We start from the raw sequence: 15,980 nt of genomic DNA, 5'->3' as shown, positions 1-15,980 counted from the left end.
ATGTTGGCTGGCATGATTCTCTTGGAAACCTATCAGGCCAGAAACAAAAGATGGAAAGAGAACATGCAAAAACCAACAACTTATTTTAATAATGATGATGGTAAATGGTGAAGCAAAGAAATCTTTCCTCAGGTTGCCTATCTGCATACAAATATGCAAAAAATGAGAAGGTTTGTCTCAACTCTTCAACTCAACATGACAATCAGTTGTTTATTATAAACAGTAATGTGTACAAATTTGAAATACTCATTCAGTGCACAGATGGGTAAAATTAACAACAGTTAAAATTGCTTAAAACACAAGTTGGCTAAAAACCTGTGTCTAAAATTGGGAATTGTCTACTCTGTGTGCCCAAGCAACTGGTTCTTTGTTCTTAATTCTCATTGCTTGTATACCTTGAGGCTGAAACACGCCGACACTTCGTATAGCTTTTTATCCCGGTTTTTAGCCAATCATGTATTTTAAGCAGCTTTTACTATTTGCAATTTTATCCACTGGATGTTCTTAATCTCATTACCTGTACAACTTGTATGCTACAGTGTAATAAGGGTCTCTGGACCAAAATAAAATTTATCTAGCTATCTGTCTATCATTCAGCGCCTAGAGACTAACAGTTAAAAACTTAACATAATTTGAAGATGAGGCCCTAGTCATTTTTTCTAGCATTCCATCTTTACTGTATCCAATTTTTATTATCAGTATTTTTTCCTTCAAAACATATAGTCTACTCTTGTTTGCTTCAAAACCACATGTTAGGAGAAGTCAACTGCTGACAGCATATTTGTTGCTATGGAAACATCTCATAGCCTTATCTTGTTCAAATTAGTGTTATATAACACCTTCCTTTTCTAATCAATTGCCTTTTGACTTAATTGCACTACTTCAGTGAGAAGTCATCCCTGCCTCCAATGCAAAAAACAAAGGCCTTGCCAGACTCTTCCTGTAGCATTACATTAGTGCTGAGTTTCTCAAACATTTCCAAGTGCTCCACGAAAAGGTAAGGATTTTTTAAAATTAAAATTATTATTAGAAATGCACGGAGGAGGGTAAATCTCAATACAGTGGGAGTTTTTTGTGCAAATGAGCGGCATGTAAAAAAGTATTGACTAGATAATATATTTAGCACCTTCCATGTGAAAAACAAACTATAGACTACAGTTTGCCAGTCGGCTCCTGGGAACCAAAATATTTGAATGATATACAATGCATTCAGACAATGGTACCACTGCTGGACAAGACAGAAGCCAGACTCATTGTGTCCAAGGCAAATATAAAATACAGTATATTTCTATGCGGTGAAATTTACTCCTCCACCTTGAATTTCACATTTCGAAGGTTCTCCGTAACTGAAAAGGTGTGAGAACCCCTGCAATAGTGTAATGGGTTGTTATGCTAGTGGATCTTCCTTTCCCAGTGTTGTGTGAGGTGTCTACCAACCTTATGTAACCATTTTTCTAGGAAGCACAATAGGTGCTGGAGAGCATCTGGGCACAGCTATACCTCACCAGAAATAAACAGCCATTGACTGGCCATTGGGGAACACCAGGAAAGTAACCTCACATCTCTATCTAGGTATTTTTGTTTTCCTTTGCCAGTGCATGGACTTCCATCTAAGTATACTGGTGTATCTTTACTACATCAGTTCCAAAAAGGACCCTGGGCCTTATCCCCGATAAAGGACCAAAGAGTACATGTCTTACAATTCAAAGCAAGAGTTGCCGAACCTACTTTTGTTTAATGAAGAAGATTCCAACTTTTGGTATTTCCTGACTGATTTAGAATATTCCTGTCTAAGGCTGTGGAGAGGTGCTCTCAGATGACACAGCTACTTTTTTGCCCAAATACCTCTCCCCACATCTTTGTGATGGTCACAGAGGTTGTCTGCCTTCTCCCCAAGTCATTTTGAATCCAGATGAGATTTAAAAAAAATAACAGGAAGTTGCCCAGTTACTGGCCCCTATGACCCCACATGACTGGCACAAAAGCACGTACAGATTGCACAATCACACAGAACCATGCTGTGAATTACTCCTTCCTAGCTCCGTTTCACTGGTTGCAGCTTGTGCAAATGGGGAAACTCATACCACAGCAGAATTACATCACAACTTTCACTAAAGAAGAAAGGATTGAGAGATAGCCGGCAATTGCTTTGGATATCAGTCTTAAAAGATTCAGCTTCTCTTTTTTGCATGTGTACTTGCTATTGTCAATTTAAACTAACAAAATGTCCAGGGGGTGTCAAATTGCTTCAGAAAGCATTCACTCTACCACAGAAAGCATACATTTAGTGAAATTGGCTTTCTTTTTATGATAAAGTTATAATAAGATTCTGCATGAAACAGGCTATTGGTTACTAGGTTTCTGATGCTAATTATGGAGCAGTGGGGAAGACAATTTGATTTAATTCACAGTGACACGAGAGCAACACAGTGGAGACTGCTGGAAGCCAGTAGTCTTGTTTAGAGTAAATATCACAGAAGTTGTGAAATCAGCAGGGAATTAAATGGCTCTTCTAACCCAACTGTTTGTGCATAAGCAGCATTACCTAGACCAGTGGTTCTCAACCTGGGGTCCCCAGATGTTTTTGGCATTCAACTCCCAGAAATCCTAACAGCTGGTAAACTGGCTGGGATTTCTGGGAGTTGTAGGCCAAAAACATCTGGGGACCCTAGGCTGAGAACCACTGACCTAGACTTTAACTCCCCACAAAAAAATGTTGGTTCAATCTCTTACCTACTGCATGAGAAGAAATGAAATTGTTTCAAGACTCATCTCATACAATCAGTAAATTTCAATTCAGATTAGTGACTTCATAGACCATTTTGGTCGTGCATGGGGTTCCTTGTTTTTACCCTTATATATTTTTTTCTCTCCAGAAGACCAAATTGTGTCCTTACAGGATCTGGATAGGCAATTGGTTACATTTCTTCTCCAATCTATTTTAGATGTATGGAAGGAGAGTTTTTTTAGAACTGGAGACAATTCTCCAGTTAATTCCAGTTTTAAAGGTACTATAGGAACTACTTCTGTATAGACCCCTAAGGAACAAATGGCTTGCTTCCATATTATAAGACAATCATATTCCCATAAATTGTCAATTTAAAATACAAAGCCCTAAGCAGTTTGGGACCTGCCTACCTTCGTGACCGCATCTCCGTATATGAACCCACATGATCTTTCCGATCATCTGGAGAGGCCCTGCTCACGATCCCACCTGCATCGCAAGCGCGATTGGTGAGGACGAGGGACAGGGCCTTCTCCATGGTGGCCCCCCGACTGGAACTCTCTCCCCAAGGACATCAGACAAGCCCCAATATTGGCAGTCTTTAGGAAGAGCTTGAAGACGTGGTTGTTCCAGTGTGCCTTCCCAGAATAGGAAACTCCAAGCATCATGTCCCAAATGCACTTTACTAGAGTTTTAAGATTGTCTGCACATTGCACCTATCTCCAAAAACCTATCTATTTCTCCTGCCATGCCCAGCATTTTAATATTTTTAATCATTACATTGGCCCGGCCTTAGTTTTAAATGTGTCATGGTGTTACTGTCTAATGTTATTTGTTATTGTTTTAATGTTTATTGCTGTTTTATGAGTTATTTTGTTGTATTTGTGATGCTGTTGTTTTTGTTGTGTTTGGCCTCGGCCTCTTGTAAGCCGCACCGAGTCCTTCGGGAGATGTTAGCGGGGTACAAATAAAGGTTTATTATTATTATTATTATTATTATTATTATTATAAATCCAACAGTGAGAGAATTTATTGTTAGGAATGGCTTATACTTTAGTCTTACTGAATAATGCACAAATGCTTTAAACCCAAGTGCTGGCATGACAGCTCCCAGAATCATTCAGGGAGTAAGGACAGTGGTCATGTTAGGGAATGGATTCTGGGTAATCAAAATAATGGTTTTGATTACCACAACCTGCTCTCAAAAGTGCAACTCCTGTAGTGAATGTGCCCTTTGCCAAGACACAGCTTTTGCATTTACCAATTCTAAGAATCTATGATGATGAAGATGGAAAAGGCAAATAAAAAGTGATATGCTTGTTGATGATAAAACCAACTGGATGAGTGTGTGGGCACGCAAAGTACCAGTCACTCACCACAGTGTCAGCTGCTGGCTCACCAGCAGCCTCTGCCGGCTGTGCTTCTGGCTCAACAGTAGTGTCAGCCGTTTCAGGTGCCCCCGGGGCTTCCTCTGCTTGGACCTCTAAAGATGGTGCCTCTTCTGTATCAGCCTTTAGCCATTGTGTTTATTATTGGTTTTGTAAAGGTAGACAAATAAAACCCATTGAAGAATGCTAGAAATTGAGAGGCTAAAGTTTGGGCAAAGTTCAGAAGCATAGGAAGGGGAAGTACAGGCTATTCTTCTCTTGTTTTCTCTTGGAACATCTTGGACAGCTCTTATAGTGCAAATGGCACAGAAAGCAGCTTTCAATAGGCACAGAGTTTAGACAGCAAGTACTGCACAACTGAATGCAGAATTTTCATATCTTCAGTTCAACACCTTGCAGAACATTTGTCATCAAAATTGAATCCTACTAGCTATCCCTGCATAAATGGCTGAAAATACTGTTACTCCTTTGCAACGTTGTAAAACATCACTGACTGGGATCTTGTAGATATACTTGGATATTTTAACTACCATATATAAATTAGTGTGGCTGTATGAACTGTGCATTTTCCCTTTTCAACAAAGAACCTACCAAGCCTCCTTCCCCAGCCCAAGAGAAAGAATGCTTGGTGTGGGATCTTTCATATTCCAAAATGGGGCATGGGGTGATACAAAGAGTGCAAGTCATTGAAATAGAAGTCTTCAGGAAAAACAGGGAAGAAAAAACAATAACTTACCATGTTATCCACCACATTCTGACTTGGTTGCATTGAGAATAGAGAAGTATCCTAGGGAAGAATAAAATGAAAAAGGATGCACACAAATATAGAAATAAATTTATGTATAGCACCATGCATTCATTAATGTATTATCAAAGGTTTTCATGGCCGGAATCACTGGATTGTTGTAGGTTTTTCGGGCTGTATGGCCATGTTCTAGAAGCATTCTCTCCTGACGTTTCGCCTGCATCTGTGGCAAGAGGTTGTGAGGTTTAATGCTTTCATTTATATCTACTTTTATATCTACTTTTCTACTTGGAGGCCTCTAAAGAAGCATACAACTGTTTTCGTTGATCCATTTATATAATTTAGTACCTTACAGCAGTTGTTTTCAAACTAAATCGTAGAATTTTATCAGACTGCTATGATGTCGGTTCCTTATGATACTATGCAGCAATCTGTTAGTTCTCACTGAATTGAGTGGATTTCGATTATTTATTCTAGGGAGCTTTTGGCATAGCATTTCTTATAGAAGGAGCCCAGACAACCACATCAGCCAGTCTGTACTTTCCCTGTGACCAAATGTAGTACCTTATAATGCAAAGTTTTGTTTAAAATGATGTGTGTTATTTCATTAAGTTTTTAAAAATTTGAGTAGCATTATCTAAACATTTTCAATGCCAACACAAGAGTGTTAATTAATGGTTATTGTATTAATTGTTCATGTAACGGCATCGAATTGCTGCCTATGTAAGCTGTCCTGAGTCCCCCTTTTGGGGTAGAGAAGAGACGGGATATAAATACTATAAATAAATAAATAAATAAATAAATAATTGAAAAGCTATGTACAGTTCAGCTCTTTCTGAGCAGGTTAATGGAATTCTGAGATATATACTCAATTTGAAGTATGGTATGTTTGTGAAACAATGTAACATTTTTACATGCCATTTATAGTAAATGTTTAAATTATCATCCTTTGCTGATCAAAGCATGATTCTTGCTTTTACTCAAGATCTGCTGTTGGCTTTGATTAACACAGAATTGTAAACATACTAAATGCTGCTGAAAAGCTGTCCTAAAATGGACAGCTCTCAAAGGTGGGGAGAATATTTTAAAAACAACCAAAAATGAGACTCCATTTAATCAGAGGGGACAAACTCTTGCTCAACAAGAAAGCTCAAATTTCAAAATGAATTTCTTCTTTATCAAACTGGATGACCAAACTCCTGCTAATTAAAGTTCATACCTCAAGGAAGGAGTTAAAAGAGATGAAGATGTGAAATTCCTGTGTTTCAAAGTGTGCTGTAATCCAAATGGTCATTCAAACAGGAAAAGAAAATACCCATTTAAACTTATATTTGAATTAATACTACAAAATATGACATGGCATTTAGGACATGGTAAGAAAAAAAACATGCATCCTTTACACCGTTGCCCCACAGATTTAACCATGACCTGCACTCTGGGAAAGATAGGTGCATTCAGACCAATTTAAATGAACAGAAAATCCCAGCTTTTGTTCTATTTCTTTCTGATTTTATGTGGGAGATCCATACACCGTTTGTTCATCCCAGAATATTTTTTATTCAGCCCATGGTACAATCAGAGACTTTTTGTACCAGATCCCCAGTTGGTTAAACCCCAATTAAAATAATAAAAAAACATGAAGAAAAGCTGGGATGTTTCAATCAGTCTGGATGTGCTCAACCTCTTACAGATTTAAAACGAGCCCTTACCTGTGAGAATCCATTAAAAGCACTGCCGGGTACCTAATTAAAATGAGAAATCAGAACAAAAATCTTTTTTTAACAAAATCTTAATATCACAATACTGGTTGCACATTGCAAAAATGCACTTTAAAAAAACCAAAATGATTTTTAAAAATAAAAGGAAATGTGATATTTCTGTCAAGCATTATGGCATTACTGATTATGATGGTTTTTAAAAAAGAAAAAAGTAATAATGATACACATTACAGTCAGAAAAAGACAGGAGGCACACATATTGTGTTAGAAATCAGGAAAAAACACAGTGGGAAGAATCAAATGGTGAATTCAACAGCCAACCTCTTTGTGGCCAATGTATATACGGTTGAACTGCACTCAGTTTGGCATTTTGGTGTGATCACTAAAGTTAGCAAAAGGGGACAGGGAGGAGTACACAGAAAAAGACACTTCATAAAACACACAAGGTTATATATATATAGGTATATATGACCTAAGGAATTCTCATTTCTAGACTATGCTACACACTGGGGTAGGTACCTCTTCTTTATCAGCCTCTATTTCCTGGTACAACAATCCATATCTCCGGTTAGCAATTTCATCTTCAGATAAATCTGAGCTGTTGGTCTCATTGTCTTTGGGGCTAGCAGAGCTCTCAGTGCTAGCATTTCTGGAATTTCCCATTTTGAAGAGCACCAGCGGTCTGCCTATCTCCTTGTTTGGTCCAAAGCCGCTAATATTTGCCTGCTCCCCAGATGATTCCTGCCTTAAAGGCGCCTCCTGATTCTGATAGCTTGGTGTTATACCCATAGCTTCCCAGCTGTTATCTAAACCTCCCATGTCTTCTGTACACCATTTTTCATTAAAACTAGGCCAGGTGTTCTCCATGTTTCCATCCACAGAGTCTTCTGTGGGAGGAAAGGGCCAGTTGTCATTTCCATTTACTTGGTTAGAAAAACCCCAGGAATCATTAACTGTTGGATCCCAGTTGGTTTGCCAAGGATCTGTTTGCAATACTTCAGGAAAACTAAAGCTAGTATCGAGTTCTTCAGCCATGAAAGATTCTTCCCCATCTACAAATGTATCTTCCTTATTACCTAGCCAAGAATGACTAAGATTTGCATTAGCTGTCTGAGAACTAGGCTCCAGGACAATATCCTTTTCAAAGGGTATAAAAGTTGCTTGGCATTCACCAGCAAAATTGCTGCTTTCAGAAAGGCCGTGGCTATGGTCTTCAATCTCTTTATCAGGCTCTTCTGCACCACGTAACTCCTCACCACACACAGGGTTTTCAACCTCTCCAGTTGCTTTCTGACTGACATCTACATTAGCCAATCCTGTAAGATTTGCCATTTCATTTTCCTGGGCAGAATTGATGGCCACATTTCCAACGGTAGGTAAGTCATTTGCACATACTGTTCCATTATCCTGACTCCAGAAACCTAACCCTTCCTCTGTTTCAGATCTATATTCTATAGTTGCACAGTCACTCACCTCACACCCCAATCCTATATTCACTACATCCTCAGCATCTGTTTTATTTTCTTTCTGTATCACAGCAACTTCATTAAATTCTGGGTCAAAATCAGGAAAGGAACTGACAGCAGTTGTCTCTGGTTGCTTATTATTATGTTGTAAATCCCTTGCAGCTTCTACCTCAGTGCTTTTTAGGATTTCATGGTCTGCCTTTGCTAAGGCCCCACAATGATCTACTTCAGTGTAGCTTTCATTGTCCCAATCTCTCTCTTGAAACTTCTCTGTGCAGTCTACCTCCCTGCACTTAACATCTACCTTTTCATATGGTTCCACATTTGCCCACAAAGACTCTTCTGTTTCCTGTTTATCTTCTTCTGTCTTTTCCATACTAAATGGGTCTCCATCGAAAAAGCTATCAGTTCCCATTGCAGGCCTTTCAGCCAAAGTTTCATCCATTAAAGGCTCGTTTGTCTCCACCAAATCTGTGTCACTGTCCATAATGTGGCCTGAGTCCTGGTATGGTTCCGGGAAATTGGTTTCACTTTCATCTAGAGAGGCTGTCCAAGTGACACCATCCTCTTGCTGGCCCACTGCAGACCAAGTAGTAGTTGCCAGTGCAACAGACGATTCTGTTGAGGTTTGCTCTGCCTCAGGGAAAGGACCACCACCTGCATCCTTTTCCTGCTTCTCACTGGCTGTACTACTATCTAGGTCCAAGTTGAGTGAACCTAGATCAGTTTGGGGTTTATTAAAATCTTCTGATGACCCACTGTTGGGGTTTTCCTCCATGACCAGGTTACACAGGGAAAGACTTTTTGAAGAATCGGGCTTTAGCAGACAGGAAAGTAAAGAAAAAAACAAGATGAAAAAGATAAAGATGGTCTGGATGATAAACACACACAATTTAATATCTTAAATATGTGACTAAATTAAGGAATTAACCACAACTACAACACTTGAGGGAATCATGTACATTTAAGAGACAGTAGTTATCTATCTAAAGAGTTTGACAGTGAAATAGAAATGGTCTGCTTACCGGCTGCACCAGTTCATTGCTTGTCTGTATGGAGATAAATCATATTAATAACTTTTAAAAGATTATATTGGGGATTGAGACATGGTATCACACAACTAAAAGCAAACTGTAGCTGAAATCATGTATAGTTTCAAGCAGTGTAAGAGTTCCACATGCTTCTGAACTCTGCTATGACTCCCCTGTCACCCGGTATCTTCACCTATGAACCATCTTGGAGATTGAGATCCTCTGGAGAGGCCCTGCTCTCAGTCCCACTTCCTTCACAGGCGCAGTTGGTGGGGACAAGATACAGGCCTTTTCAGTGGTGGCTCCTTGGCTATGGAACTCCCTCCCCAGTGGTATTAGATCAGCCCCTTCCCTCTTGACTTTCAGGAAAAGGGTGAAAACGTGGCTTTGTGAACAAGCCTTTGGCAACTAATACATTGCAATAGATGACTTGGATTTATGTGTAACAATCACTGGAATGGCCAGACCATGATTGTGGATAACAAGATTTTATAACTGTAAGTGTATTGTTTATGTCTGAATTGCTTTTGGCCTCATTTAGATTTTTAACTAATGCTATTTAATTGTTGAATTGTTTAAGGCATTTGAATTTTGTCTCTGCTACGAGCTGCCTTCGGGGTCGAGAAGGGTGGGATATAAATATAGTACATTAAATTTTTAAAATTAAAATCCCGAGGACTCACAGTGTCACTTCAATACCCCCTCCCAACAATCGTTCTGTGACTGGTGAGAGGAAGGGGGATGGATAGCTGGCTATGTTCTCACAGTCAGATGATATAGTTCAAGGACATCATCTGCCAAAATCTAACAGTTCTCTGGAGGTCACAGAATATGTCATCCCACTGCTTTTGGCTATGGAGGACGGAGGGAATCAAAGAAGCATCTGGAGCATAGCCAGAGGTTTCTCTAATTACCCCCACTTCCACCAGGAACAGCATGGCACAGGTAGGGTTGTACCACAGCAAGATGGAGAGTCCTTGCTTTGTTTTGGTCATTACAAAAAGGAAGTAAGGGAGTATCAACCTTCACAGAGACCAAGAATAAACATACACAGCTTAAGGTGGAATTCTACTTCACATGTCACTAACAGGATGCCAGACAAATAAATAGCAAAGCAAAGGCTTTTAAAGTACCAAGAAACCCAACATTTTTTCACCTAAACAAGTCAGGGATTTGAAACTGAAGACCTCACTTATTTCTTGAGACAGACAATATTTTTAAAGAGTTATAAAAACATGTAGATACACAGATATAGACACAACCTTCATCTCAGTTTTGAAACAACACTAAATCCAATGTTTTCTAAATATGAATATAGAATGAGAAACCATGAGAATCAATTTTTGAGGTTGTAAGCCTACAGGATTCCTTGAAATAAGTCCCTCTAATGCAGTGGTTCTCAACCTGGGGTCCCCAGATGTTTTTGGCCTACAACTCCCAGAAATCCCAGCCAGTTTACCAGCTGTTGAGATTTCTGGGAGTTGAAGGCCAAAAACATCTGGGGACCCCAGGTTGAGAACCACTGCTCTAATGTGTTGTGATATCGGAGTTCTGAAAATCACAACCATTCCTTATAAGAAGTAGCAACAATTATTTGTCTCTTTCTAGAGGGTCTTGTAAGGAAAAAGAAGTAAATATGTAATCACAGACATCTCTGCATATAAGACATCTCACTAACTTTAAACATCAGTAATGTGTTTAGTTGACGTCAATGGGGTTACTGTAGATATGGCTAAGTTTGGATCCAGCGATATGTTTGTCTGCACCCAGCTCCACCATGTCTTCCCCCAAAAAAACATTAAGAATTGTGTTCTTCGGTGACCAACTGACTGTCTTGATATCTCTAATGACACCTACCATCAAACTTGGCTACAATTCTGAATTTTTCCTTTTCTTGGTCATCACCTTTTATTACTCCTGCTGTTCACAGGTGTTATCTTCATTCTGCCAGAGACAACTGATTCTCATTCCTAGTCTATTTTTGTCCTTGAGTTCTTCAGCGCCTATTTATCTTCTCTGCCAGTTTGATCAGACCTTGAGACACCCTCAAAGACTTTGCAGGGTGCCTATTATAAAGCTGGCTCCTACTGGCATTACAGTGGTCATGCTGGATATATGGCTAAAAATGGATTGAGTTGCTCTGAAAGTCCTTTCTGGAAAAGTGGGGGACCAAGGCTAATGAGACAGATTGACCCAAATTATACCTCACCCAATGCATTTGCATTTGTTCCTTTAGTTTTTAATAGTGCTTTAATATCCTTATAAACAAGCAGTTTGAAAATAATCAATGTCAATGTTTGTATTGTAAAATCTGCAAATTAAAATTTAAGAACAGGATTTCCAGTTCTCATTTTACCAATGCGGATCTCTCTGAAAACAAAGTTAATGAAAGACATTCAAAACCATTAATGAGACAGAATACTGAAATTAATGAAATAGCGTGGAATGCATACTGATGTCTTACATTGCCAGTAAAATTATGACTTGCCAGATTCAAAATACAATACAGCAATGTTTATGTGATGGGATTTCAAAGCTTTTTGCAAAAATATGCACACAGAAAACATCCCAGTCTTTATTTGGTACAAACCCCAGAATTGTATTTGTTTCCAGTCTTTGTGTTTATCTTGCCTCTTCCTCCCTCCATTGGTAAAATCTAGACTGAAAGCTTTTGGGGGCTTTCAGCCTAGTCTGAGGGAACTGAACTTTCCCCCTTAAAGTGTTCTGTAGAACATCTATGATATTAATGATACTACAGAAAATAAAACAAGGCAGCATGCAAAGGTCAAGACACCTTACCGTCCATAAATCCCAGGGTAGCGTCTGAGCAGAGAGGAAAGAAGGATAGGGTTGAAAACCTCATTTGTACACTCTTTTATGTGCTGCAAAGTATAATTAAACAGCATGATTATTCACGTCTGCTCAACAAAGCATGGTTTAGCATTCTTTTATGGGCTGAGGCAGTGTATAGACTATTTCATAAATCTCTGTTTGCTTGATATGTGATGCTCAAAGCACTATAAACAAACAGATACTGACTCAATTCTTTAGGCAAAACCCTCTGTGATGTTCACCTTCATATGTCTGATGGAAATATCCAAGAACAGTTCAAGAAAATTGACTGTAACAGCAATACTCAGCACTGTTTCATCTATTATATTTTGGAAGTGTGGACCAATATATTAAAATGTTCAGACAGGAATACTTTATCTGGAGTTATCACCTGGTCTATTTTTTCTTGCTAGGGTAAAACATCTTTTGCCCATTCAAGGACTTCAATGCCACTCTATCAATCCTGTATTAAACTTATAGCAGCTTTACAAAAATCCAGAATTCAGTGAAATGATCAGCACCCAACTAGAAAGATCTCAGATTTGAAAGATCCAGCCCCAAACTACTGTTCATCATTTTGTATGATGAAAAAACATGGTAGCCTTCAATATTCTTCTCTCCATTGCTCAGATGACACAATTGAGGCCATTAGGAAGCCTACTGGACATATCTGGAACCAAGGAGGAAGGTCCAGATAGTAGGCAGGAAGAGAAACCAACGGTGTCAAACTCATTTTCCCCACAGGCCACATCAACTTTATGGTTGTCTTCAAAGAGCCATTTGTAATTATAAGACTGCATAAATGTAACTATGCCTTAATATATTGTTAAATAACCAGAGACACCATATGACACACCATCTTCATCCATTGATCGTGTTCTGAAAATAACAACAAACACAAAACAAAATGCAACTATTCAAGTGTATTCTAATTCAGGTTTTTAAAAAATGGGTTGCTGCAAGTTTTTCAGGCTGTATGGCCGTGTTCCAGAAGCATTTTTTCCTGACCTTTTGCCTGCATCCATGGCATGAATTGTGTCATAATGCAGCATCAATTATGGTATATCTAGTGTACTACACATTTTTAAATAGCCCCAAAAGTACCTGAGACATTGGTGAAGGGGCCGCCACCGCTGGTGCAGCATCAGGTCTGAAAGGATCAAAGTCCAGATCTAACAAAGACTCTTCTTTTTTAGGTTCGAGAATTTCATTCTGTCAAAAGAAACACCAATTAATTATAATCTCTTTGAAAAATAATACGTAAATGACTTTTTTCAAATTTCTCAGTTTACTGCATTTAAAGTTTTTCATTATACGATATCAAAGCAACATGCCTTCATGTTACCTGCTGACTTATGGCACCCCATTAATTTCCTAGAGTTTTCTTAAGTAATGAACATTCAATGCCAGTTCTTACAGCACCTCGTATTCCAAGTACTAGCCAGCACTGATGACGCTTAGCTTTCAATATCAGATGGGATCCTATGCCTTGAGGGGATTTAGGCTTACGCACAACATACACCACAGATAAAAATAACTGAAATTATGAGAAATCAATCTGAAGTAGTATCCAATGCTGCCATTCATACGTCTTTGCTCCACTATAGCTTTCTGCTAATGTAAGGCAGATGCCGATGATTTCCCCCAATTCTCCTTATTCAGACCAAAGTTAGGAATCTCGTAGCATTCCAGATATTGCAGAATCCAAGCTGCCTAAGATGCATATCCAATGATAAATGGGCCATCCAACCCTCTGCCAAGCAGGAACATCCAATCAAACACTCCTGACAGGTGGCTATCCAGTCTGCTTTAAAACCTTCTCAGAAGGAGACTCCACCACACTCCATGGCAGCATGTTAAACTGCTCTGAGAAGCAGGAAGTTCTTCCTAAAGTTTAGGTGGAATTTCTTTTTGGTTTTCAGTTTTCAGTGGATCAAAAGTCCCTCTGTAAGAATAGTAGCCTTCAATTCTACCAGGAGAACAGAAGTACATTAGCATATTAAGCTATAAAGGTAAAAGTTTTCCCCTAACCTTAAGTCCAGTCGTGTCTGACTCTGTGGGTTGGTGCTCATCTCCACTTCTAAACCAAAGAGCTTGCATTGTCAGTACACACCTCCAAAGACATGTGGCCAGCATGACTACATGGAGCGCCGTTACCTTACTGCCAGAGCGGTACCTATTGATCTACTCACATTTGCATGTTTTCGAACTGCTAAGTTGGCAGAAGCTCGGGCTGACAGCGGAAGCTCACGTCACTCCCCGGATTTGAACCTGCAACCTTTCAGTCAACAAGCTGAGCAGCTCAGTGGTTTAACCTACAGTGCCACCGGGGGCTCCTATATTATGCTATAATGACTATATTTTCTAAACAAACTTTACAACAAACTTGGGAAAGTTATTTTTTTTAAGATATAGCTTTCACAATCCCCTCAGCGGCATGAATGACAATAATCCAAAAATATTTTCAACTCTGTATATATTTTTTCTCAATACTAATTCAGCAACTGCTCAATGATAAATGTTTTAATATTCATTAGCAGTTTCATCATGTGGCTCTTTACCCATATCTTTTGGCAATTTCACCTTTTGAATAATGATGAGGTTACAGGAGTCATGTTGGTTTCTGACAGTCTTGTCAGACGCTCAAATTCTTGCTCAGACAAAAAGTTAATAAAGTGCCATAGTACACATTCACTATCTAGCTTACACTAACAACATATACAAGAATTTCCCTATAACACCACTGGAAACAAATGAAAAGACCTGTAGTTGAACCGATTCACTGCATTAGAAACTGAAGTCTGTAACCTATTCCAGCCTTTCCCGATCTGGTGCTCTTCTTCAGACAATGTAAAACATCTCCCCAAACCTTGGCTGTTTTAGTGGGGATGATGGAGGGCACCCAGAGGGAACCAGATCATGAAAGGCTAAGTCAGCCCATGACTTACCTGTGAAGGAGTTGTCACATTTATTTCTGGAACAAAGTTGTCATCAAACAAGCTAATAATATTCTCCTGCTGCAGGTCTTTCGTTGGTGTGAGTTTTGGCAGCGGTGGGACCGGAGGCCCTTTCCTCAGCTAAACAAAGACAAGTGCATGCAAGTATATTATAATAAGAACTGATTTGGGATAGCACTACCCCACCCCCCCCCCCCCACTTTGGTGGCTGGGAGACCTAGGAATTTCAGCATTTTAAATGAGATAACATGACACCAATGGGATTATAATTAGTTATTCCCAATTGTTTTTAAAGGTTTACCCTAATTAAGGCTAAATCTTGTCCTAATGCACTGAAAAATAATGAACACTTAGATGAATGGATTGAAGGAAGTAAGGAAGAAGGGAGGGAGAAGATCTGACATATATTTCATTTCTGATTAAATTATTTTCTCATTTCCTACCTCACTCCCAAAGACTACCATATCTACTGCAGAAAAAAGGAGGGGCTAGGAAAGTTCTACTCTTGTGAATTCAATGCAAGGGAAAACTATCATGATCCAGGCCACTATTCTGTAGAGGAGTGGTTCTAAACCTGTTGGTTCCCAGATGTTTTGGCCTTCAGCTCTTAGAAACCCTAACAGCTGGTAAACTGGGAATTTTGGGAGTTGAAGGCCAAAACACCTGGGGACCTACAGGTTGAGAAACACTGCTGTAGAGGAACGTGGTCTCTTTTTAGTGGAAATTTTCATTTTATCTTATTTTGTTCTTATATGCAAGAATAAAGAATTTCAATTTTTCCATCTTCTCTGTGAAATTTTAAGGGTTCTTTAATGATTTTTGCATTTTATGAATCTATTGTGAAAAAAATCAACACTTCAGTGTTGGTTTTTTGGGGCAAAAAATAATGTTTTGGAGAAGAAATTAGTTATTATGTGGCTATATATGCACATTATTTGATCAAAAGCTTTTTTCCCAGAAATGTTCCAGTTGACCTTATTCTCAACAGGTTTTTTGATGTGTCAATATAACCTTTCTTTTCATTGCCAAAAGAAATAGTGACTATTTTTATATCCTTCATTTTAATATAAAGGTAAAGGTTTTCCCTCGACATTAAGTCTAGTTGAGCCCAACTCTGG

At 38.9% G+C, this 15,980-nt stretch overlaps 1 protein-coding gene across 5 annotated transcripts in view; it reads right to left on the bottom strand.

Annotated features, from left to right (window-relative positions):
- Window positions 1-15,980, bottom strand: part of AMPH (amphiphysin) — a 109,618-nt gene that overhangs the window by 6,717 nt on the left and 86,921 nt on the right. For 2 of the 5 annotated variants that reach the window (XM_060781607.2, XM_060781606.2), the window contains exons 11-18: window positions 14,854-14,982; window positions 13,010-13,117; window positions 11,873-11,896; window positions 9,068-9,091; window positions 8,347-8,859; window positions 6,568-6,600; window positions 4,850-4,900; window positions 4,102-4,236 (exon numbers count right to left, since the gene is read on the bottom strand). In XM_060781607.2, the coding sequence (XP_060637590.2) occupies window positions 4,102-4,236; window positions 4,850-4,900; window positions 6,568-6,600; window positions 8,347-8,859; window positions 9,068-9,091; window positions 11,873-11,896; window positions 13,010-13,117; window positions 14,854-14,982 (1,017 nt within the window). The remainder of the gene's footprint in view (window positions 1-4,101; window positions 4,237-4,849; window positions 4,901-6,567; window positions 6,601-8,346; window positions 8,860-9,067; window positions 9,092-11,872; window positions 11,897-13,009; window positions 13,118-14,853; window positions 14,983-15,980) is intronic. The other 3 variants (XM_060781609.2, XM_060781608.2, XM_060781610.2) reach the window with 2 other exon arrangements.

The sequence above is a fragment of the Anolis sagrei genome, chromosome 6 (assembly GCF_037176765.1).
Source record: "Anolis sagrei isolate rAnoSag1 chromosome 6, rAnoSag1.mat, whole genome shotgun sequence".
Taxonomy (NCBI): Eukaryota; Metazoa; Chordata; class Lepidosauria; order Squamata; family Dactyloidae; genus Anolis; species Anolis sagrei.
This window is presented reverse-complemented; position numbering and strand designations above follow the sequence as displayed.